The sequence below is a fragment of the Ambystoma mexicanum genome, chromosome 7q (assembly GCF_040938575.1).
Source record: "Ambystoma mexicanum isolate Mex_15411 chromosome 7q, UKY_AmexF1_1, whole genome shotgun sequence".
Classification (NCBI taxonomy): domain Eukaryota; kingdom Metazoa; phylum Chordata; class Amphibia; order Caudata; family Ambystomatidae; genus Ambystoma; species Ambystoma mexicanum.
Window position 1 is genome coordinate 943,430,612 of NC_090941.1, and position 23,886 is coordinate 943,454,497.

Sequence of the window (23,886 nt, forward strand, 5' to 3'; positions counted from 1 at the left end):
GCTCCGTGCCAGACCACCTATATATTCACAATGGTTTGGATCAGTTACGTGGGCTCATGACACTGAGGAAACCTAGAGCGCAATGCAACATCCGCACTGTCGCCCAATAGATGTCTGGCAAAGCTTCCGTGATTACATGGCCTCCTTGCCTTCTCCTTCATGCACAGCTGGTGTCTCTCCTAAAAATGTATAATGAAGTGTATAACATGGTCATCTGTACGTCTGATTGTCTCATATGCTGATATCTAGTTGTATCTATGAGTCCCTGCTCCACTGCCCCACAGTTGAACAGCCGTGTGTTGTTGTTGATGTATATTTATGTATACTTACTTTTGTTGTCTTAGCTGCCATGTGGCCGCCCCTTGCCCTGTCTTCTCAAGTGTGTTGTCAAGTCAAACAATAAAAACAAGTTTAAAAAAAGAAAATGGCACAACTTAATCCAACTCCTTTTTCTGATTCGCCACAACTTCTAGACTTGTGAAGCAACCTACAACCAATAAATAATGTGTGGACTTGGGGGACCCAATGCAGCTGGGCCATGTGACTTCTGCAAGCCAAGGAGCTTCCAGACCCCTGAGCGCGGAACAGGAGCTGCTGTGAAACCAGAGCATAGAAGACACTGCCTGCATGCCGACCAAGGCAGAGAGACGCACAAGGCAGGCGAGCTGGTCTTGCGCCACTAAGGCACAGAAGGCTGGTGAGTGTCGAGAGGGCAGAGAGGCTCTGGGGCGCTCCAACAAGAACGCAAGGGAATACTGGTTTGCAATATGAAAACAACAATGTGTTTTTTGAATATTGAACAAAAGAGAAACTTAACCTTGAACAAATTAAATGCTCCTTGAATACCAAGCTAAAGAAAAACAACTTTGAACAATGAAATGTTCCTTGAATACCGAACAACAGGGAACACTTAAACATTGAAATAAAAAGGTGCACATTGAATCTTGAACTGAACTAAAATTTTAAACTGAAAAATAAAAGTGCACACATGAACACTGAACCGAATTGATCAATGAATTGATCAATGATCTAATTCAAACATCAAAGACAAGAATATTCAAAAAAGGAAAGAGCCGAACAATAACCCTTTTGAGAGTGAATGCTGTGTGACATGGTCATAGCTTGGCAGGAGGTGGGGAACACATGGTGGCAGACCTACGAGGCTAATAAGGAGAAGCCAAGGTAGAGCAAGAATCCCCACAAAGCCAAGAGGCCAATAAAAGGAACTAAACAAAGGTGACTCGGTGCACAGGAGCAAGTGCCAAAGAAACCTGTATGTCTGTTCTGAGGAGTCCTGGGGCCCTGGTTGCATGGCCTGTAATGGGTGGACAGTGTGATCTAACAACTGCGCCTAGACGAGAGAGCCATGCATGGTGACACTTAACAACTCAGAACAACAGTCTATGGAAACCACTGCATACGAGCTTGTGAAGTGGGCCAGGAAGAAGGCCAGGTTGACCTGGTGTTTTGTTAAGACTCTTCTTTTGAAAGACTAACAAGTAAAGGCGGGGGCGCTAGAGAGCCCTGTCAAGATGGCAGCAGGCCAGTGAGCTCCATGGCAACCCGAAAACTATCTGGTCTACATCCTGCTCGTCTAGAACTGCGGAGACCCCCATTCGGGGTCCATGAGTTTAAATAATCTTGGGGGACGAATGTACTTTTGAAGACTCTGAGTGTGCTGCTCGCAGAGATATCGGCGGCTGTGGCATCCGGAACGCGACAATGCGGTGGGCCTATATGAGGCACCGTTGCGGCTGCAGCGGAGAACACAGAGGCTAACCCGGCAGCGACTTTGGCGAGACCTGGGTATGTGGGGACCCCCGCGACCCCTATACTTCAGAGATCTGCTGCTGTGACCTGGTGAGGGACTGCGATCTGCACCTAACACTGAGGTAGGGCTGCCGATCACGGTTATTCAAAAGCACGGGCGACGGGTGCAGAGAGTGAGGCTGGACCAGAGCGGTCAGCCAGAGCAGGTGAATCGGCAGCAGCAGGCCAACCCCTACCCGCCAACTAACGGGGGCCTAGACACTGGCACATGGCAATGGGGACTCCGTCCCCCCGGGAGAGCAGCGAGTCGCGGTGGCTGGTCCTCCCTCTGCGGTGGCGCTCCAAGGCTGCAATACGGCAGAGCGCATAGAGTGCTCAGACATTGGCAGGATTCCCGCTTATCAGCGAAAATACTAAAGGGGGCACCTGTGCCCCGCGGCCTGGGGTTGTTGGGCACGGTGTGTTGACTCGAGTGGGGGAACCACGGCCCTGACGAGCCGCATTGGTGACCACCTGACGATTCAGCAACGTTGTGGGTTGCGCACCTAAGGGGAAGAGGGGCCCCAACTGCAGGAGTAAACCAGCGAGGAGAGGTGGAGGAGACGTCTGGCAAAGTGCTGCCGGCCGTCCTGGTGGATGGGGGCAGGCACACCTCAGGAGGAACGAGTCATCTGCAGAGGGTGAATGAGAACCTGGAGACAAGTACATAAGCTGGCACCTATACACCCAGCAGCGCTGACCTCAGATATTCCGGTGTGTTATGCAGCGAGGCCATGAGAGTAAATACACCCCAAGGCTACTGAAATCCACCTACAGTGTGAAGGGGAACAAAGTGGCCCAAGATACCTTGTCACGCCAGGAAAGGGAACAATAACTGACAGGCGTCGAGAAGGGTGCCTCAGGGGCACATATCACCCAGCATTCAGACATGATATGATATGGCATTTATAACGCGCCTATACACAAGTGTTTCAAGGCGCGACGAGGCAAGGGAGGGGAAACAGAGGGAAGACAGAGACAGCGATCCTACTAGGCCAGGTGACATTAAGATTGCGCAAATGCAGGAAGGGGTCCGGATGCGGACTGCTATGAGTTGCAGCCTCAGAGCCATTCAGGGCCGCGGGACAGCACCATGTCAAAGTCTCAGAAATCAGGCAAGCAGCAATCAAAACTGCACTTCGAATCTTCAACCCCAGCCAAATCAACAACAATGGGGGAGAGCTCCACAGACGAGCCCTCACAACCCTTGATGCTGGACACAGACGGAGTGGTTGGTGACATTAAAAAGATGCTTGGACAAGTACAAAAAAGCATTCAATCACTAGATGGCAAAGTGGACACCCTGACATGGAAAGTAGATCACATGCAAGTCCGCCTGGATAAGCATGGGGATCGCCTGGACGAGGTGGAGGCCGAGTGTTTACAGTGGAGGAGGAAAGCAACACAGCTGTGAGAGAACTGGCTACAATTAAGAAGCCAATTAAGGAACTGTCTGATAAGCAAGATGACCTTGAATCTAGATCTCGGCGGAATAATCTGCGTATAGTAGGAGTGTCTGAGGCGGCGGCCCAACACAACATGGAAAAAATGGTGGAGAATGCTTAACGAGTTTCTGGGTGGTGAGGAGTTCTCGGCAATGTTTATCGTGAAGAGAGCCCATCGTATACCTAGTGGCAGGAAACCGGTGCCTGGCCCTCCAACTCGGCCGCTGAATGCCCGATTGCTTAATTATCAGGATAGAGACCCAGCACAATGCAGAGCCTGAGAAAAGGGACCCCCCCTGTCATTTCGGAATGCACCTGTCCGCTTGTTCTCGGATAACGTACAGCCATCCTGGAAAACATTCATCAATGTCAAGAGGAGACATGGAGAGGAACATGAAATACGCCATGCTCTCCCCAGCTAAACTGAGAGTGGAAAATGATGGGCGAGTGCTTTTTTTCTACACCCTGGAGGAGGCAAACACATTTCTTGAAACCTTACCTAGAGCGCCACATCATTGAGAGGAAAATTAACCTGGGGGGAATGTCCCATAAAAAGTGCATATTGTGTGATATGCGATGAGGAGCCATAGGTATCCATAGGGGTGGGGGACAACTGGCAGGTTGGGGTTGCTGGTAGGGTACAGGGGGGATTAATGTGGGGATTGGTGTTGGGGTTTCACTGTAGATTTGGGGGTTACTCTATTACAACGATTTATGGATTGGTGTAGCATCACGTTCCAAAGTTTGGGAAGTCTGAGGGTGCAAATATTTTATGGACACAACATGGCCAAGGCATTTAGGAGCATGAAATGGAACGTCAGGGGCTTGAACTGCCCATCCAAGTGCAGAAGAGTCTTGTTATATATGCAGCGTCACCAGGTGGACGTGGCGTTCCTACAGGAGACCCACTTAACCCCTGGGGGGGGAGCAAAATTTGGGGAAACCTGGGGATGTCACCGCTACTCCTCCTCATACTTCTCGTACTCCAGGGGTGGTATGTATTCTCCTGGGTAGCTCAGTTGGGTTTTGCCTGTCTTCTCTGGTTTAAGACCAAGAAGGGAGAGGCCTCCTGGTGCATGACAACCTACAGGGTTGACTATCCACTTTAATTAATTACTATGGTCCCAATCAGGATACCGTGGAGACTTTGGGGTGGATCGGTGACCAACTAGAGAGGATGTCACCCGGGGAGATCATATGGGCAGGGGACTTTAATGTAGTCATGGATCCTGACCGGGATAGGACAGCGGGAGCCCACCGTTCATTGCCAAAGACCACATGTAAAATTCAGGATATGTGCTGGACGTGGGAGGTAAGGGGCATTTGGAGAACTAGACCCTTTGGGAGTACAGGGTACACATTTCACTCATTGGTCCATAATTCTTCCTCCCGACTGGATTATTTCTTGGTCTCTGATTCAATTATGGGAAAGGTCTCAGATTTGTCCATCCCAGCATGCACACTGTCAGATCATGCCTCGGTGGTGTTGACGATGGAGGCCCCCGGTTGAGGGGGTGGGAGACCCTGTGGGTATTCAAGAGTGCAGGGTTGTCAGATGGAGTGCGTCGGGATGACTTCACCACGGCTATAGATGCATTTTTTGAGCTTAACGAAGGATTAGTGGAGTCTCACGCGACTCTGTGGGAGAGCTTTAAATGTGTCATCAGCTAAGGAAGCTGGGGTTTTAAAGCAAATGAGCAAACAACTTGCGGAAAATTGAGGTTTACATTCAGCAACTGCAGTCAATGGCACCTGGTCTCACATCTACGGAAGAAGCCGAGATTAAGGAACAGTTGCACGTTTATAGGGAACTGGCATTTACGGAGTGAAATTTCTGAATTGGAAGACAGAATTGCGACAATATGGGGAAGGGCAGCACCCTGGTAGATTACTAGCAAGAATTGCAAGAACAGAAATATCTAGCGGTCGGGTCACATTAGTTAATAATTAGCAAGGGGATGAGAAATTTGGGGATGCTGATATTGTTCAGGAATTCTGCACATTCTACAGTCGACTGTACACCACTCAGGTACAGGTCTCCCAACAGGAGGTAAACAACTATCTGGACCGAGGGGCATTCTATTACAGACACAGAGAGGTAATACCTGGGTCATCCTGTATCACTGGGGGAAGTCCTGTCAGCGATTAAATCCTTACCATCAGGGAAGGCCTCCGGCCCTGACTGGTACACCGCAGAGTTCTATAAGCATTTTGCTGAGAAGCTGGCCCCCGCTTGTTAGAGGTAAATCACTAAGGGCTGAGAGATGGCCGGTTGCCTGGTACAATGAGGGAAGGGGTGGTGGTGGTGGTCCTGCCGAAGCCGGACAAGGAAGCGAATGACTGCTCATCCTACCGCCCCATATCTCTTATCAATTCGGACAATAAGATTCTGACCAAAATATTGACGTCCAGACTTCTGCCACTGATGCAAGGGCTAGTGAGAGCAGACCAATCTGGATTCATACCGGGGCAATCTTCCTCATACGGGTTGCGCAGGATGTTTAGGCTAATGTCTGCAATGCAGCAGGACAACTCCATAGTGGTGGCACTCCTTGATGCCACAAAGGCATTTGACTCAGTAGAATGGCCCTTTCTAATTGCAATATTATGTAGAATGGGGTTGGGGGAAGGATTTGTTTCCCTAGTCGCATTGTTATATACCTTAACCACTGATAGGGTCAGAGTAAATGGCCAGTACACACTCGTTATACCATTGGAGAGAGGCACGCAGTGCAACGGTGCCCACTCTCGCCGCTGCTATTCGCATTGGCCATCGAACCTCTGGCTGAAATTATTGGAGATCGCGATGTTGAAAGAGGGATGCAGCTGTGTAAACACAAATTAATCATTTCTCTATACGCTGACGATATGGTGCTCTATGTCAGCGATCCGCAACGCAACCTAGACCCGATCATGGCGGATGTTAATCTATACAGAAACTTCTCTGGGTTAAGAATTAACACCACGAAATCGGTTCTTTTATCTGCTCACTAATGACACCAAACGCTTTAAGGACCATTTTGGGTTTCTATGGCATGGGGTATATACGCGTTATCTGGGGATAAATGTAGCCCCAAACCCCGGAGAACTATATAAACACATTTATCAGTGAGTGCTGGGGCATGCCAAAACGATGGTGGATAGGTGGATGGACTTGCCACTTAACCTCTATGGGAAGGAGGATTCCTCTGGTTAAAATGGTCCTGTTGCCTCGCTTCCTATATATTTTTCTCAATGTGCCCCAGGTACTACCAAAGGAGTATTTCCGGGAGTTAAAATCCACAATTTTGCGATTTATTTGGGCGGGTAAACAAGTTAGGGTCTCCTGGGAGAGGCTTGTGGCACCACTAGATGAGGGAGGACTGGCGCTTCTGGATTTGGAAACATATAATAAAGTAGCTCAAGCATTTCTTCTCTACTGGTTCGGGAACCAAACAGACAGGAGTCATGTAGAGATAGAGAGGGCACTAGCATCCCCGTTCCTTCTGCGTGCAGTTATACAGACGGTGCCGGACAGGGCCTTTAAGGTAACCAATATGGTAGAGTTGACCTGCAGGGCGTGGGTTCGCATAGAGAACAGAACCAAAGGAGAGGTTATTTACTCCCCAAACCTTCTGGTTACTTACATACCGGGGTGTAAGAGGTTTCAACCCAGCACTCCAACTAAGTCAATGCCTAGCGTGAGATGCCCAGCTGGAACCCTTAATTATATATTTTTCCGTCTAAAGTTCATTTATTTCTGAATGATGTACCCTTATATCACGCCCCTCTCTTTGAATTCCTCTTCCCCCCGGTCTCACTGAACCAAGGAGTAGGTTGTTTTGCACAGTTAAAAGATTTAATTGATGGATTTGAACAGCATATATCACTTTTATGAATTATGAACAATATCTGGATATCACACTATTAATATTTAGACATTGATCAGCGTTGGGTGATATTACAGTCAACAATCTCTTTAAACAATAGGAGTATGGATGAAAAGAATAATGTAGCATAGAATAAAACTGGGTGTGGGTTCAATGAAATGCAATGATGTGAGATTAATGCAGCACAGAAATAAAATTGATATGAATTCAATCAAATGCAATGTAATCACTCTTTCCCCCTGAGACTACTCAATCCCCCCTAATATGCAATGTAGAGATGGAAGGCGAGCAAACAGGTTTCAGGAATAACACTCTACAAATGCATTTTAAATCCCAATTCCCCCCAGCAACCTTAGAGAGAACAGGAATGATTTTAAAACAGGTCAATTGCTTTGAATGTGGTTTTGTAATGAATGAAAAAATGCTAAAAATGACTTTAATTTGCTAAATAGGATTCATAACTAGTGGGAGCCGCTTTGGATAGCTTCACGTAAACACTAGCACTGATGATTGAATAACTAGCAGGTTGGAAATTGAATTCAGAAGTTGTATGCAAGAAATAGCTGTTTTATATGGGATAAAATTGAGCCAAATGCAGAATCGCTGCAAACTTTTCAGCGCGCGGGAAACGCCATTGCGGCACAACTATATGAGTTGGTTTGAAAGCGGAGGATGTTAGCTTCAATTTGACATTTAAATTCCGTTTCTAGCATGTACGGTTCAAAAGTTATGAAGGTTTTAGTACAGGTCGATTTTTCTCAAAAAGAGTCAAGATTTCAAATGAAAGACGCGCTTTTGAAGATTACAACAAGGATTTCTTAACACTAAGGGAGGCTATGAAGATGCGGGATAGCAACGGTACAGCCACCAGTCCAGAGGCGCCTCTGTCTGATCTTTGCCCGCTGCGACACTTGCCTTCTTCAGCAAAAATATTAGCGCAAAGATGATTTATCACTACAATTATCACAGGACTATATGGATGAGGGAAAGATTCAGGACAGACAAAAGAGATTCTACAATGCAGTCTGGATATGATAGAATGGGTTGGATTAGGTTACATAAGGATAAGAGATTGGCTATGGCCAATTCTATGCCTATGCTAAATACTCACAACTATGGTTTTGGAATGTGCCCGTCAGGATCTGGTCAAGAGTTTTGGACTGGAATCTGCTCGCCACCAGACAGGATTCAGGCGCTTGGTTCTGCTCTCAGCAAGGCACTCTGTCTCTGCACGGCCCTCTGGACTGGATCTGACGGGTTGGTTCTGGGTTACAGCTCTGCTCTACTGGTTTGGATCTCTGGGTTCTAGCAATAGTTCTTGGCAAGAAGCAGAAAAACAGCACAGCCTGGCTGTTGAATTGGTTGGAAGTTTGGGGTTAAAATCAGGTTGCAAGATTTTAAAGGCCAGCTGAGAAGGTTTCAGCTTTGGATTGGGCCTTCTGCTTCAGAGTTCTGGAGTCTTGATCTGGGTTCTGGAGTCTTGATCTGGGTTCTTCCTGCAGAGTGCCTCGCCAGTAAATCCGTTGATGGGTGAATGTGTGTGTCTCTAGGTCCTCAACAGTCCCTATTTATGTATTTCCCAAGGGGGTGGGTAGGCTGATTATACTAAACCCAACCCTCTAAGAAGCCTATTGGTTAAAGTCTTCCCTCTCTCCTGATTTGAGAAGCAACCAGAGAGTCATGATGTGTCGTAGTGGTGCTGCAATTTACAATCCAGGGAAAAATATCCCCTTTGTTTCTACACAGAAAATCTATTTTTCATATAAAACATATTTCCAATGTCACCAACTTGCTAATAATACATATTTACATCCCAAATTAAATAAGGCACGTATCCATCAAAGTCCCATCTTTTTAAGAGTTTCCAATCACAAATGACAGTTTTTCACGCTTTTGGTTGGTTACTCAGTGTCAGATCTGTACAAATTTTTCCAGATACCTGCACATAACATCTGGGCATACCCCTGTGAAGTTTCATATTTTTAGCATCATCACAACTGCTACAAAGTCAATATTTTTGTGGTTCAGTCTCTGAATATCGCACACATTCCAAAGTTGTTTTAAAACATGACCAGAATTTTCATTTTAACAACACTATATTTACAGATTTTTACCAATTTTGTTCAGTTTTCTATGAGTCTTTTTCAAAAAGATATTTTCTGTGCTCTCCGAATAAACAAAAATGTCTGTCCCCGCTCCCAAGGTTTTGGCTGGGCCAGAGCAGTCCCAGGCTTCTTCCTGCCAGCAGTTGTTTTCTGTCACACCCAAATTTGCATTTCCTTTCATTCAAGGGAGTCTTTTGTTTCTTGTCAGAGCAACAGGCCAAAGACCCTCCCATTTCCTTTCACACCTCCCTGCAGTTCTTCAGCAGAGGGCAGGGGGAAGATTCCTTTGTTTGGAAGGGACTGTGGAATTTCTCTGAAGCTCAGTTTGGCTGGCTTTAACTTACTTTTAAAACAATGTTTAAAATAGTCTTTCTATAAAATACAATTTACATTTTTACAAATATAGCCACAAATCTCTTAATTCCAGCCTTTTTAAAACAGAGATTGAATTGTCACCCTATATTGCATTTGATGGGAAGTCTCTTCTTTTCCATACTTTGATTTTCAGGCACAGGTTTAAATGACAGTATAAGTAAATGCCGGCTTCTGACACAGGCGAGCGGCGGTACTGCGCCCATTTTTAACATATTTTTCCAAGCAAGCATCTTTGCATGTGGATTTTCTTGTGACAAAATATGCTTCTGCTGACATTGTGCTTAGGTGAATTCTTTAAATAAAGTGATGTTTAACACCCAACAAGGATGTTGGATCTTTTGTGATGTTTGGGAACCATGATTTTTGCACTTTCCACAGCCAAGGAAAAATGGATTTTTAAAGCAGTTCTGGGTTTTCCTTTGCAATGCAGCAGTTCTTTTTCAAGTAGTTTCATTTTCCTCTGTGGGCAGCTAAATGATAGGTTTTGGCAGTGGTCTCTTGTGTTACCACTGACATAGGCAAAATGGATTGGCGGCCTATTTTTCAGGTTTCCCTGCGCACTTTCAGAGATTTTTAGCGCAAAGATCTTTTTGGCGGCCACTCTGTTGTTTCTGATGCAAGCAGCGCACAGAGATGTTCCAGGGCATAGACTAGTGGGTTAAAACATCTAGTGGGTTAAAACATCCCACAGTGGATCCCACTGACCAGTGGAAGGCACTATGCAGCATGCATGCATCGATCTAACATAACCTGCTTTGGGGCCTCTTTCCAGGCGGGCATTGGAGGCAATGAGAAGGAGGGGGGAGTTCACGCCCCTGGATGTACTTCGGGCTGAGGAACTCCCTGAAACAGTCCTTTTCAGCTTCCCCCCCCCAAGAACCGGAAATAGCTCCAATATTAGAACAAATGCTTGGGAGGATCTACAAGGGTAAGGTAGTATCTACGGTATATGGTATGTGCATTGCCACCAGGACAAGGGGAGGAACATCCTCCTGGAGGAAATGGGAAAGCTCACTGGGGTGTGTAATATCGGGCGAGACATGCAATTACTGCTGCGGAGAGACGAGAAATAGTGACCCTCAATTCCAAAATCAAACTGATCCATTTAAAATAGCTGCATCAATTCTACTATACACCAGCTTTGCTATACAGGTTTTTCCCGGATACCTTGGAGGGTTGTGCAAGGTTCGGCACAGCCCCTGTAGATTTTTTACATTTGCCGTGGAGCTGCCCAGCAATCCTGTTCTTCTGGGAAAGGGTCTTTGAAACTCAAGTACGATTGTAGGGGAAAAGTGGACCTGAATCCAATGACTGCACTTCTGGACCACACAAATCAAATCCTGAAAGAGGTAAAGAGGTTGGTTGGGCTGCTCCTAGTATTTGCCAAGAGGCGGTTGGCGATGGTGTGTGGAGGTACACAATTCCCGAGGGTGGAACAGTGGCATGCAGATATCCTGTATTGTAACGAAATGTAGACAGAATTTGGCATGCTGAGACAACCCCAGGCTAAGCCCAGAGATATCTGGGGACCCTATGTACATTACCTGATAGCTTCTTCCCAGACACGAACCAAGAATGCCCGGAATTCTCCCCGGGGACTCCAATAAACCCTGTGTGGCATAACAAGATGAAGTCGGGCAGTGGAGGAGATGCACCTGATGTTACCAGCAAAATATATTCATCAAAACTGTTCACCTTCATGAGTCATTGGGATGTTGTACTGTCTTATTGTTCAAGATGCATGAGCTTGGGGAGAAACCCACTAGGCCACTGTGCTGGTTTTGGTTGTTTTTGCTCTGTGTTATGTTGTATGGCTAGAGTTAATGCTGCGAAATGCTATTAAAAAAAGAGTTTAAAAAAAAAGTAAAGGGTGTGGAATTGAAGTCTTGGGGAAGGGAACACTCAGGCTTCCAAGAAGCACATTTGTTGTCTTGAGAGTATAATCTCAACACCCCTTTTGCTTTTGTATTGTCTTACTTCAAACTTGGGGAAGGGTACCCCAAGAATTGGTTTGGAACTAGATTGCCTTGAACTGGGAAAAGGTCAACTGAGACTTTTATCATGGAACGTTTCTGTACTTGGGTAAGGGAAGCTGAAAGTAAGCTGTGAGCTGGGAGAAGCTTGGAACTTTGAGTCGAACACTATTTCCTTTGACTGTGACATCCCTACACATTGGTTAGTTGTAGTTGTGAGGGCAAGGGCAAGTTTTTGACACAGACAGACTTTTAAGTTGAACTCTTTGACTCAGACTTTCCTTAGTTTCATTCAGGTAGGGAAACCCCACCTTAGAATAGGGCAAGTTAGGCCTTCAATCATCCTGAAATTTAAGTTAATAAATATCTTTTATTTGAACTTTAAGTCTGTCGTCCGTGTCATACTTCATGATGCCTTCACAACGGACAGAGAAGGAAGTGTCAGGGAAAGTGAGGCGAAAATGTGGGTGGAGTTGGAAAGAGTAGAAGGAGATAAGGGAGAGCAACAGAGAAACATAGGGAGAGGCACATCAGAGCGCAAAAGGAAAAGACTAAGAGGGGCCTGAATATCCGGAAGGTGCAAGCCCTTACATTAGAAAACATTGAGAAGGTATGACCCACATTGTTCCTAGAGGGAGATTTACATATATAAGATGTTCGCCTTTAGGCCAGCACAACAAGGAAAGATAGAATCTAAGACCGTAGGAGTTACAGATCTCTAGAGACCATCCTAGGGTTGAAGGACGTCTGGGCTAGGGAGGGAACTACCTGCACTAGAGGAGTGAGGGAGGGACACCCATTTGAATATTTCACACCCTTTCCAGCCCGGTGCGATGTTTCACAATCACTAAGTTGAAAAATATTCTCATGTTCAGTCCTAAACAATCTGTATACCTCAAAGGTTTTAAGAAGAATACAAATCCTTGAACTGTCTCTTAGCTTCTGTGACAATATGCATTTGACCCCTGTATCTAGATAACCTCTGAGGTTCAATTTGTCAGGTGGCATTTCACAATCAAGTAGTAAGGAGTAAGTTACAAAGGAGCATCCCTTTAGTGAAAATGTTTCAAACACAGAAGCAGACTTCTTCCACTCCACAGATTTCAAATTCAATGCCATGTCCGTCCACTATGGTTGGTTTCAAAACTGCTTGTGTTTCAAAGGGAATTTTAAAAAATTGTGCTTCCTTGCAACTAGTTCGGATTGTTGTTTTAGGGTTTACTGCTCAGTTGGGACTCTGTTCTTTGGTATGTTATGTTATTTGGCATTTATATAGGGCTCTATACATCATTGGTATGACTTCAAAGCGGTGGTAGGTTGAACACCCGTGGGACCATAGTCCAGGTCAGTTGAGAGAATAAGGTGTTGCAGGGTGCTTGGGTGCACCAGTTATGCGTTCCACTGATGTAACTGTCTGATGGTAACTGCATCCTAGCATTTATAGGTGTGGTGGTATTGATGTCAGTTGAATGTGTGCAGTCTGGCGGGTGGACACCAGGACTGGGCTCTGGCTGCGTTGGGCCTGTAGGACACTTATGTGTGCAGCTAGGCTGGTTTGTCATGGGTTATAGCTGCGTTTTATAGAATGATGAGGTGTTTATATGTTAATGTTCGTATGTGAGCAGCTAGGCCAAAACTGATCGAGGGGTATAGCTGCCCTCTAATTGTGTGATGGTGTAGAGAAGAGAGTAAGCGTAGTGATATTGGAGGTGAGAGTGTGGGTTGAGTTATGATCTAAAACATAGGTAAGAAACTTACAGAACTATCTGAGGCGGAATTTCCTAGTTGTAAATCGAGCGGGTGAGAGAAATTCTAATTGTGCAGCGCATGCACCAGAGTCATAGTGCTATCAGAGGGGGTACTTTCAAACTGTGAGATAAAGTAGCTTACTAGATGTGAATCAATCTTGCAGGAACAATTCCTAAGCGTGTAAATAAATCACAGTATCATAGCATGCACCCTCTAGGTTTGGTATCAAGCAGTATATTAGGGATATTGGGTCTTGAGGTGCTGATGTTTGTATTTGCATGTTGTTGAATGTATTTGGCATCCATTACTATACCACTTTCTCATTTTATATTTTTTAATACTGTGTGTGCAATGTGGCAAACATCATACTGTAATAACCTACATATGTTTCTTGCTGTTCCACTTTCTTTGTGATCCCAGGACTAGAGTACAGCACACTACATGAAATCCTATTCATTCACATAACAATATTTTCTTCTGAACCGGTTTTGGAGGCAAAGGAACATGAAGGCATCTCTTTTTACTGTACAATTGTTAGCATCCCTTGATTTGATGTCCCTAAAAGATAAACATGCACTTTCATGGTTTATAGCATGCTAATGCTCTTATGAAATATCTGGAAATGTTAAGCTCTGGTTAATGCAAGATATTAGTCCAAGGACAAATGCATGCAAAGAATTGTGAGAGATATATTAGAATAAACCATACCAATAACTGACATCGTCTTATCCATAACATTGTACAAAGCCCAGAAATTAGGAGCCCAATAGGCATGGCACAGGCCTCTTCTAAACGGAAACAGTCGAGAAAGTACCTGAGGGAGTTGGCCCTGTGAAAAATGAACAAAACAGAAGTTTAACATTACAAAACTGAAACAGTTACAAGTATACAAGTTTACACATAATTGGCTGCATTTGTACAACACGCTACAATAGTGTGTAGGCATAACAATAGATGAAATACAGCTCGAAAAGATGGAGCTTCAGCAGCTTTTGGGTTGGCAATAGAAAGTGCTAAAAGAAGGGCATTCAAAAACCAAAGGTGAAAAACAGGATCCCACCTTTCTCTTATCCGCTGATAGACTTTAACCTGGGGGGAACATTCAGTAGGTCTAGGTTGCCCGATTGCAGAGTTATGAGGGACAAAACAACTGTATCCTCATTTTAAGATAGGAGAAAGCCCTATTATGTGTACATAAAAAAGGTCAAATGAAGCCCCTTGAAGTTCATTTGCGCATGTACAGGAAGCCAGTGCATTTCGAAATAAAGGGTTATGTATTCTTTTCTTTTTTAAATGCAAAAATAATACATCATCTGCTTTTCAAACAGTTAGCCAACATGAATGTTGGTATGCCAAAATGCAATTCATTTGTATTGACTAAGCGTAAATTCACTTCTACACCAAACACTGCCTAGTTTCTGTGGGAATAATGTAAAGATATCATAGAGCCGTTTTAGTTAAAAGAGGGCACAATGAACAACAGTTCCACCTTCAGATTTGATCTGTAAATCTCCAATTGTAAGACCACGATTTTTTGACAACTTTTGTTATATATACCACTTCACTCGTAAAAAAAACCCCATGATTATGTACAACCAGATGTGCGACAGATTCTGGTCCAGGAACCTAGATTTTCATAAGCTTCCCTAATGACCTCTCTGAATATCAAGATCTTCCACGGGCAGATGGAATCGCTGAAAAGTTAGAAGCCAATCCTTATTTTGAGTGTTGATAATGATATATGATATTTTATTTATATCGTGCCTATACACAAGTGTTACAAGGCGCAACGAGGCAAGGGATGGGAACAAGACAACGATCTTACTAGGCCTAGTGACATTGAGATCGTGCAAGTGCACAGGAGATGGAGGGGAGAAGTGCCAAGGGAAGGGGAGAAGGAGCAAGTGCAAGACATAGGATCAAACATTGTAAACAAGAAGTGCAGCCAGCAGGGGCAATGCAAGGATTAAGTGCAGAAAACAGGTGATAGAAAGTGCCAGTATGGGGGATGTAGGGTTTCAGATACAGCCCCAAGTGTGGGGTTGCCAGGGGGCAGTGCAGGTGTGCAACTGGGAGGGCAGGAACCTGGGCCCGTGGTTCAGATGGTAGCCAGGTAACCAGTGCGGCATCAGACAGGAGAACAGCAGGGTAACGGAAGAGAGAAGGCATAAGCAAAGAGGAAAGTCCTGAGCTACTTCTGGAACCGGAGCTGGTTCTGTTCAAGTTTCAGAGCGGCAGGGAAGCTGTTCCAGAGGTAGGTGACAGCCGAGGAGAGAGAACTGCCTCCAACCGCTGCTTAGAAAAGCGATTGACCCGCAAGGAGTTGGAGGTGGAGGAGAAAAGTGTTCGAGTGCGAAGATACTTAAGAAGGGAAAGCTGGAGATATTTTGGTCCCAGGCCCCAGTAGGCCTTGTGAACAATGCAAAGTGTCTTGAACTTGATGCTTGCAGCCACTGGGTACCAATGGAGAGATTTCAGTGCTGGTGAGATATAATCCCTGAGCTTGAGGCCAAGGATAAATATTGCAGTCCTGTTCTGGATGAGTTGCAGAGGACAAAGAGTAGTGGCAGGCAGATTTAAAAGCAGGCTGTTACAGTAGTCAAGCCTAGAGAGAACCAGAGCTCTAGGTACAGTGAGCTTCTGGGGGAAGGAGAGGAAAGGAAGAATACCTATAGGGAGGTGAAGTTGGTAGTTCAACTTCTTAGCGACGTCAGAAACATGAGGGGAGAAGGAGAGAGAGCAGTCAAAGATAACCCTGAGGTTCTTAGCCACAGAGGTAGGAGGAGAGCCAAGGGAGGCCGGCAAGACAGTGGCGGGAAAGAGGGATGTGGGCGTGCCAACGAGGAGGATCTCCGTCTTGCTTGTATTCAGGCAGAGATCATTGACGGCCCACCACTCCTTGATTGCGGTCAGACAGTCAGGGATGAGAGAGGGAGAAGAGGCAGCAGAGGAGAGCCTGAAGACGAGCTGGGTGTCGTCCGCATAGCACTGGAAATTGGAGCAAAGAGCAGCAATGCGGTGGGCGAGAGGTGCCAGGTATTGGTTGAACAATCCGGGAGAAAGATTAGACCCCTGGGGAACACCACAGGTGGAGAGAGAGATAGAGGAGAGAAAGGACCCAAGTTGGACCTGGGAAGGTCTGTCAGAGAGGAAAAAAGTCAGCCAAGCCAGAGCCTGATCAGTGATACCCAGGTTATGAAGCATTACGACATAAGGAAAGTACAAACAAAAGTTATCAAAAAATAAGCCATGAGAAGATAACGGTCTTCAGGCAGACATGCCTAGGTGGAGACATAATACTCTCAAGAGGAGCTCTGCAATCCCCACGAACAACCTCACAGTACCAAAAGGGTCGGGTACAGCAGAGGATCTATTATTTCTCACTGAGATACCCCTCAAAAAATATTATCTTGTGCCAAAAGCATGCAAAAGGTATAACTTTGAGATTGCAGGATTCAGCATGGGAGAAGGGAACATAAACCCACACTTCTATGGAAGACTAAAGTCAGCTTCTAAATTCTAATCCAAGTCACAGGAGAACATTTTGCTAGTTTAGCTTTTGTGTTCCTCATTTTAATCTCTTTTATTCAGCTAGCTTTAGGACAAATAAACTGCAGAAATCCCTAAAACTTTAATGTATTGTGTCCAGAAAGCGAATGCGTACGGAATGTTGAATACCATGCCTTCTGGAGGTTTTTTTACTGCAAACAATGAGAAAAAACTGGCAAAATTAGATGTTGGGAAGTAAAATACATTAATATACTTGATTAGAAACAGAATTTACATGCAATAGGGAAGAAAGGTAAGAGGTCTATTAAAACACAATGTGTCATGCTGTCAAATGTAGAACTGCTCGATTGTGATACATCACTTACTCTTCCATCTGTGAAAGCAGATCTGCTATGCAGAAAAGCCTATAGTGATGACCATGGGAGATGTCAAGGCAGTATGAATACCAGAATGGTCTAGCTCTTTTCCGAGGATGAGGAGCATCTCAGTTTTGAACATACAGAACTCGGACATAACACTTTCGGTAAGTAGAATCAGGAGGGTGACTGGCAAGGTGAACATTTATGTACCTTTACTGTTTAAAAGGTAATTTCTCAGGCACCATTTGTATAGATCCATAATAAATGGCATCTTTCCCTTCAACAAAAAGACTAGGGTTCACTCAAACCTGGGAGATCTCACTCATTGGTTCTCTGTCCAACGCCCTCTTGTGTTATCGTGTAAAAAATGGTCTTGCTGAGGACATCTTTGCACTGGACCTTGTTATTCTGCATTCAGTTATCCGTTTCTATTGTGCCCATTATCACAATGGAGGGTCGAGATGGAGCTTTACCCAGCGCTGCATAAAAAATTAGCTGGTTGATCCTGTCTTTTCTGAATGTGGTGCCCAGTTCCCAGAAGGGCCGTTGCATCAAGAATCCCTCCTGCTGCCCGCTTCACTCGATTAGCACACCTTGTGGGGACAGGAAATACCCACCACCTCCTCCCAGCGCCCGCCTCACTGCCACCCGCCCTGGATGCTCCTGACTACGCAGTGCTCCCCACTGAGGAAGCACTGCATGAATACTGCTGGGCCCCACTGCCAAAGCAGGCTCCATTAACTCTTGGACCGCTGCTAGCAGACGCAGACTGAGTCAGAGGACATAATGTCACCCCCATCAGCTGCTGCAAGCAATTCTGGACTGCCCCTTGCATATGCAGCCTGGCCAGAACTTCATAAAGGGCCCCCCCCCACACACACTGCTGCTAATGTGTGGGCTGCTCTTGACATATGCAGCACGAATTACAAGAATACTGGGGGACCCCCTACACGCTGCTGCTGCACTGCCTGACAGTGAGATAGACCAGGAGCACCTGAAAAGAAACTACTACAGCAAAAAGGACCTCGACACAGCCATGGCCAGGATGTCTCCCAACTAAGGACTTTTGTATATAGTTTGAAAATATGAACTGCACTTATAAGGACTTTTTTGGAATGGATCCTTTAGCGCAGCTGCTTAGGAAAGAGTTAATGTCTACTGGGAGTCACCCTTTTTATACAAAAAGAAAATATTTGTGTGCTGGTGCAAGGTATCAATATGCAAATCAATAACTCAACAGACCTATACACCTGCATTCCTGTCTCTGCTTTTGCTTGTGTGATATTTAGTTCCTCTAACCTAATGTTTCTTTCTAGGGGCTTGGGGAATCCTAAGCATTGCCTTTCAAGAACACGTCCTTTTCCAACAGTGGCACACCCAGGATGATCTATACCCTCAGCTAAGTGGGGGTTCCCACAGGCAAGTAAGAGTCGGGTTACGTATTTAGAAGAAAAAGTGTAATGTTGTGCCTGCCGCCTCAACTGTCCCCACCAAAGCACGTTAGAAAATGTTTTTATTTCGAAAATTGCTCTCTCAACTCCTGCTAGCAGTTTCAACTTTACAATCAGTTGTTTTAATAACCTAGGCGATGTATGCCATTGCCCACTCCACATTGTGCTGTGTCCTTTCCACCGGGTTTGCCTCCCTTGGCAAATTAGATCCTTTTCCCAGTCTGGGTATCGCCTGCTTCACCTTCTCAGTCTGTGCTTACTCATCCCCCCCTTATGCAAGCCTTCCAACACATTCTACCCATCAGTCTCAACCCTTCTCTTAAGCTTATGTTCCTTCACTACCTGGACAAGCTCTGCTTCTCGTCCTCCATAATTCTTATGGGTTCTATATACACCATCCACAGTCTTTTCCCTAAATGCTCATCCTATGGTATTCACCACAGCTTGATCTGGATATTCTGCATAATAGCTCCTGTATAATGTCTCTTCGCATTTTTTTCTCCCCCCTTGTCTATCTCATTCTTCCTTTACGTGACAATCTGCATCAGTCTCTCTGTCAATAAAGGCACTTTGGCACAGACTTTGAAAGAATAATGGTGCTAATCTCGTTCTTACAAAATAAGTCCTTCCTATCAACCTCTGATCATTTCTACCTGCAAATGCCTGGCCATCACTATTTGATGTACCGCTGACGAGACCCCCCCTATCCCCTCCATTGCTTATCTATCACTGCCTCGGTCAATCTCCCTGTGTTGTTTATCTCTAATTGCCTCAATCCTCTTGATGTTTGACCGCATCATCTTTAAGAAATTCATCACCAAGAAACCCACTTAGTAGAGAAATGTACAATATTCAGAGGAGCCCTTGCAACACTAAGCCACAACACCTTCAACTCTGGCGACAGGATATGGAACACACCTCCTCCGCAAAGGGGGGTTGTACCTATGCTGTTTGCCTTCAGAAAATAACAGCATATGCTCAGTGTCCACTGGGCCAAACCCTGAATAGGATTTCAAAGAAATTAATGATGCAGAATCCTCTACACCTAAGCCAACATCTTTAATAACTAAAAGAAAACCTGCATTTTCCCTGAGCCTAGGTACACGATCATTGAATTCTCCCCATGCCACGCCTAATAATTCATACCTGTATATTTCTTTTGGTTGACTCTGCCCTAGCTATGTACAGCACACTGCTGTCTCTCAGGCTAGCCCTATGCTTAAAGAATGGCCTATATCTATGGGACAGGTCAGTTTGAAGTAACAGTTCAAACTCATTTTCATCTCCAGTTAATGCCATCTACTACTGCAACGTTCCCCACAACATTAACACTTTGCATTAAACGTACTCAAGAAAGCATACACTGGTAAAGCTCTCCAAATATAAGATGTTGATGAATGCAAACTCATGTCACGGATGGCCGTAGACATCCACAAATAAGGAAAATAGATTTAAGGTATTTAAATTTAATTAATTTTATTCATATTTTAGACAAAAATGGTTTGGGAAATGGTGGGGGCCAGGTGGCCAGTACAGCTAGGAGGCCAGTACATCTCTCTCAACCTCGCTGCAGGCTCCCTCCACCCTAGCGCAGATATCTCCAATCACATATCGCTGACATTTTCGAATACAAGCTAACCACTAATGCCGAAGTTTTCTCTATTCTGGGAGGGAAACCTAAAGTATGTGACCTTCTCTAGTTCACTCTGGGACTGTTCTAATACTTCTGGCCTGTTTTCTAGGCCCAATCACTAGGGTATATATTCCAGTCTTCACACTTTTTCACTTTCCAACTCTAGTTCTAGACTTATATCTATTTTTGCTTTTGCATTCCTCCCTGCTGCACCTGCGAGTACCCCTAGATTGGTAATGACAGTGCCGTCTCTCCACACTGCAGTTCCCTACTACAATTCTTTCACTCCTGAAGCTCCAGCTGCTCTTACTACTCATCTCTCCCTATGCTTTCTCCAATTACGCTACAACCTCCTCCTTTCCTATCCATATCATAAAACTCACACCGCTCCACTGCACTTCAGCAGACCACCGTCTGAATGTCCAAGGTGCGGAGCAGACAATCCAGACTTTCTCCATATGCTTTGGTCCTGCCCTAAACTCTCCTCATTCTGGGCAGAAGTGTATACGACTGTATTCCAGGTTGTTGATTGTGCTATCGACCCTTCTCCCCTTGCGTGCCTGTTTCATGAACTTCCCTGGATGGGCCATAACTCTAGAAGGCTGGCTGGTTTGTGCATGCTGCTGGCGACCCGCTGTTACACTCACCTGGTTCCCACAGGGGCATCGATCGCACCCGGACAGCTGCGGTCTCCACCAACGTGATGCGTAGTGCAGAGATGACAGTCTGGACTGGCCCGCCTAATCTTGTCTGCTGGACTCGTAGAAGTATTCTCCTGCAAGTGGAGAAAGGGATTTAGCCACCCGTGGACTTTAGTGATGGCCCCCCAACTGTTCTCGTTCTCCCCACTAATCACCTCTGATATCCCCTCTTGGTAACCTCACCTTATGTTTTTAAATGATGAGTTCTCCATCCTGCATGACATGCAGGGGCGCGTAGATACCAGTTACTTCACTGGTTTGAAGGTACTGGAGGAGTTCCGGAGGAATATTGACTCCAGTGTCTATAAAGTTCAAAGAGTTCAATATGTCCGATGTTCACTCTTGTTCCATTCCCTCGTTAGGTTGCAGCTGGGTCCAAAAGAATATTGCCTGGAGGCAGCTGATGGCGTCCAGGTAAGAGTCTGTATTACCAAACACTGTCCGGTAAAAGCTGCATGAGTTTAACTTGCTGTTTTCTCTACCTTTATAGGTGCAGCATAGGAAGATGCAGCGAATTAAAGGATAAAGCAGGTAAGCCTATGGTGGCAAGAGATTGTCTTTGTCGGTTTTCTCGGCTCACCTTGTTATTCCTTTTGTTTTCCCCCCAGGTGCTGGGTTTCGAGGAAGAAAATGATGGAGGCAGCGCCGAGTCGAAAGATGCGGTGGACTGGTGAGTATAACGTTGCGTAGCTGCTGGCGAAGCGACGCATGCTGAAATAATGTCCTTTCCAGGCTCAGAGCTGTGCTGGGTCCAGAATCAGGTAAGGAATCAAATAATGTCCGTGATCTAACCTCTTCTCTTTTCTTTTCCTTTTGTCTAGGAGCTCCGGATTCGAGGCGGGCATGGCAGAAGACTGGATGCTGTCTTGCAAACACAGTGAGCGTTACGCTGCTGGATGCAGAATAACACGAAGCATGGGCTGCTGTTCGGGCGTGGTTCAAATAGCCTGCAAAGTAGTCCCAGGTAAGAGGTTCCCCAGAACTACACCCCAGTGAAAAATAGTCCCTGTAATAAAATAGTCCCATCCAGGCCTCATGTTGGCTTGGACTCATTTGCAGCATGGTCTGCATAAGGTAAGTAAAGTCTATGAGCCTGGCACCTAAGGCGCCAGGACTGAATCCAAACAGCCCCCAGCCGGGGCTGTTGGGGTTTTAATAAGTATCTGGATGCCTGCTCCCGGGGCTGATGGACTCGATCCGGATGCCCATGGGTAGGCATCATGACACCCGCTGTATCCTATTTCACTGTTTGTGCCCTTGACCCCCCACTCACAGCCAATGGCTCCAAACGCTCACCTGGGCTTCTGATACCGAGGAGCGCTGGGTTGCCCTACAACCAATGTAAGCAGACCCCGAAACATCTAGGCGTATTTACTCTCCTCTACGAGCGATGATGACAAGGATACTGTCGACTCCCGTTCCCCTACGCATTCCCATCTTTAAGCGATATATTGTCTTCTGAATGTTTGCCATGTCGCTGCTTGAACTCCTTCACCTGTCGATCATGTCCGAACAGGACCTTTGCCTAGTCCTCATGTCTATGTGCGCATTCATCCAATGCTGATTTGTCAATACTTTATTTGCTCGTCCTTGTTGCAATGTCAAGCAGTATATATAAAGTTTAAAAAAGAAAAAAAACTCACACCTCAAAACTTAAACTACTCCATCTCTCTTTCATCTACTTCCAAAGAACTAACCATACGACCCCTTAACACAGATGGACCTCGCCTCTCTTCCTCTAAGGCTCAACTTCTCTACTCTTCCTTACCGCATCAACTGAACACCGCGCTTGGGAATGCTCAGTCTGTATGCATCAAAACTTCTTTTATCACAGACTACATTTATGCCAGCTCTGCTTCCCTAGACGACCTTGCTATCACTGAAACTGGGATTTCTCCATTAGACAGTGCCACTCTGGTGGCACTACATCATTCCAAACTATCTTTCATTGACTCTCCTCATTTGACTGGCAGAGGGAGAGAAGTCAGACACCTATTCTCTTCCCACCTCACACATCTCCAATGCCACGCCCTCTCCTACCTCTTTAAAATTCACCATCTCTACTATTGCTCTGCCTCATTTGATTCACTTAATTTCCGTCTATCGTGCTCCTGGTCCCACTGGACCATTCTTTGATTAATTTGGGCAACTCCTAGATTCTCTTTCCACTATACATCACCTCATTCTCTTCGGCGACTTTAACCTTCCCTTGCCAACCACTTCTCAGAAATCTAAACTTCAGTGTTTTCTTAGTGACCACGCTCTCCACTCTATCCATAACCTACCTACCCACACAGGGAGTAACTCTTTGGATCTCTTATGCATCCCCACCTCTCTCTCAGCCACTAATACCACTGTCACACCATCCATATCTGATCACTCAATTGTTTCCACCACCATCTCCTTCCCACCCTCTGACCTTTCCTCGCCACTTGCTTCACCTATTACTAAAAGGAAATGTAAACCTTCTGCCATTCCTCCCTTTCTCTCTGGTCTACATTTCTCGCTCTCCTCCGTCACACCTCTTGCACCAACACTGCCTTCTCCAGCTTCCAATCCCTACTGTGACTCATTCCCCTCTCACTTCCCATTACTAATGTTAACCCCTAAGTCTCAGTGTCCTCCACCATGGGTCACCGCATTAATGGGCTCTCTCCGTACAGACATTCGATGGCTGCTGCACAAATGGAGGCAGACCCAATCCCATGAGGACCGGAAACGCTATCTCTCAAGTCCTCCTTTGATAGAGCGTAAAAAGATTTCTACCTCACCCTCATTGACTCTTTTACCATCCTCACCGGCTAGATGCCATCCTAAACTCACTCATCACTCCTCCTAAACCTAGGACTAATCAACTGAACTCTCACAGTTAATGACCTAGCTGCATATTTTGCTGCAAATATTTCC

The 23,886-nt window shown here is 45.6% G+C and overlaps 1 protein-coding gene across 4 annotated transcripts in view; it reads right to left on the minus strand.

The window, feature by feature from the left end:
- Positions 1-23,886, minus strand: part of ALG8 (ALG8 alpha-1,3-glucosyltransferase) — a 496,629-nt gene that overhangs the window by 155,865 nt on the left and 316,878 nt on the right. For all 4 annotated transcript variants that reach the window (XM_069639932.1, XM_069639934.1, XM_069639935.1 and 1 more), the window contains one exon: positions 14,034-14,154. In XM_069639932.1, coding sequence (XP_069496033.1) covers positions 14,034-14,154 — 121 coding nt within the window. The remainder of the gene's footprint in view (positions 1-14,033; positions 14,155-23,886) is intronic.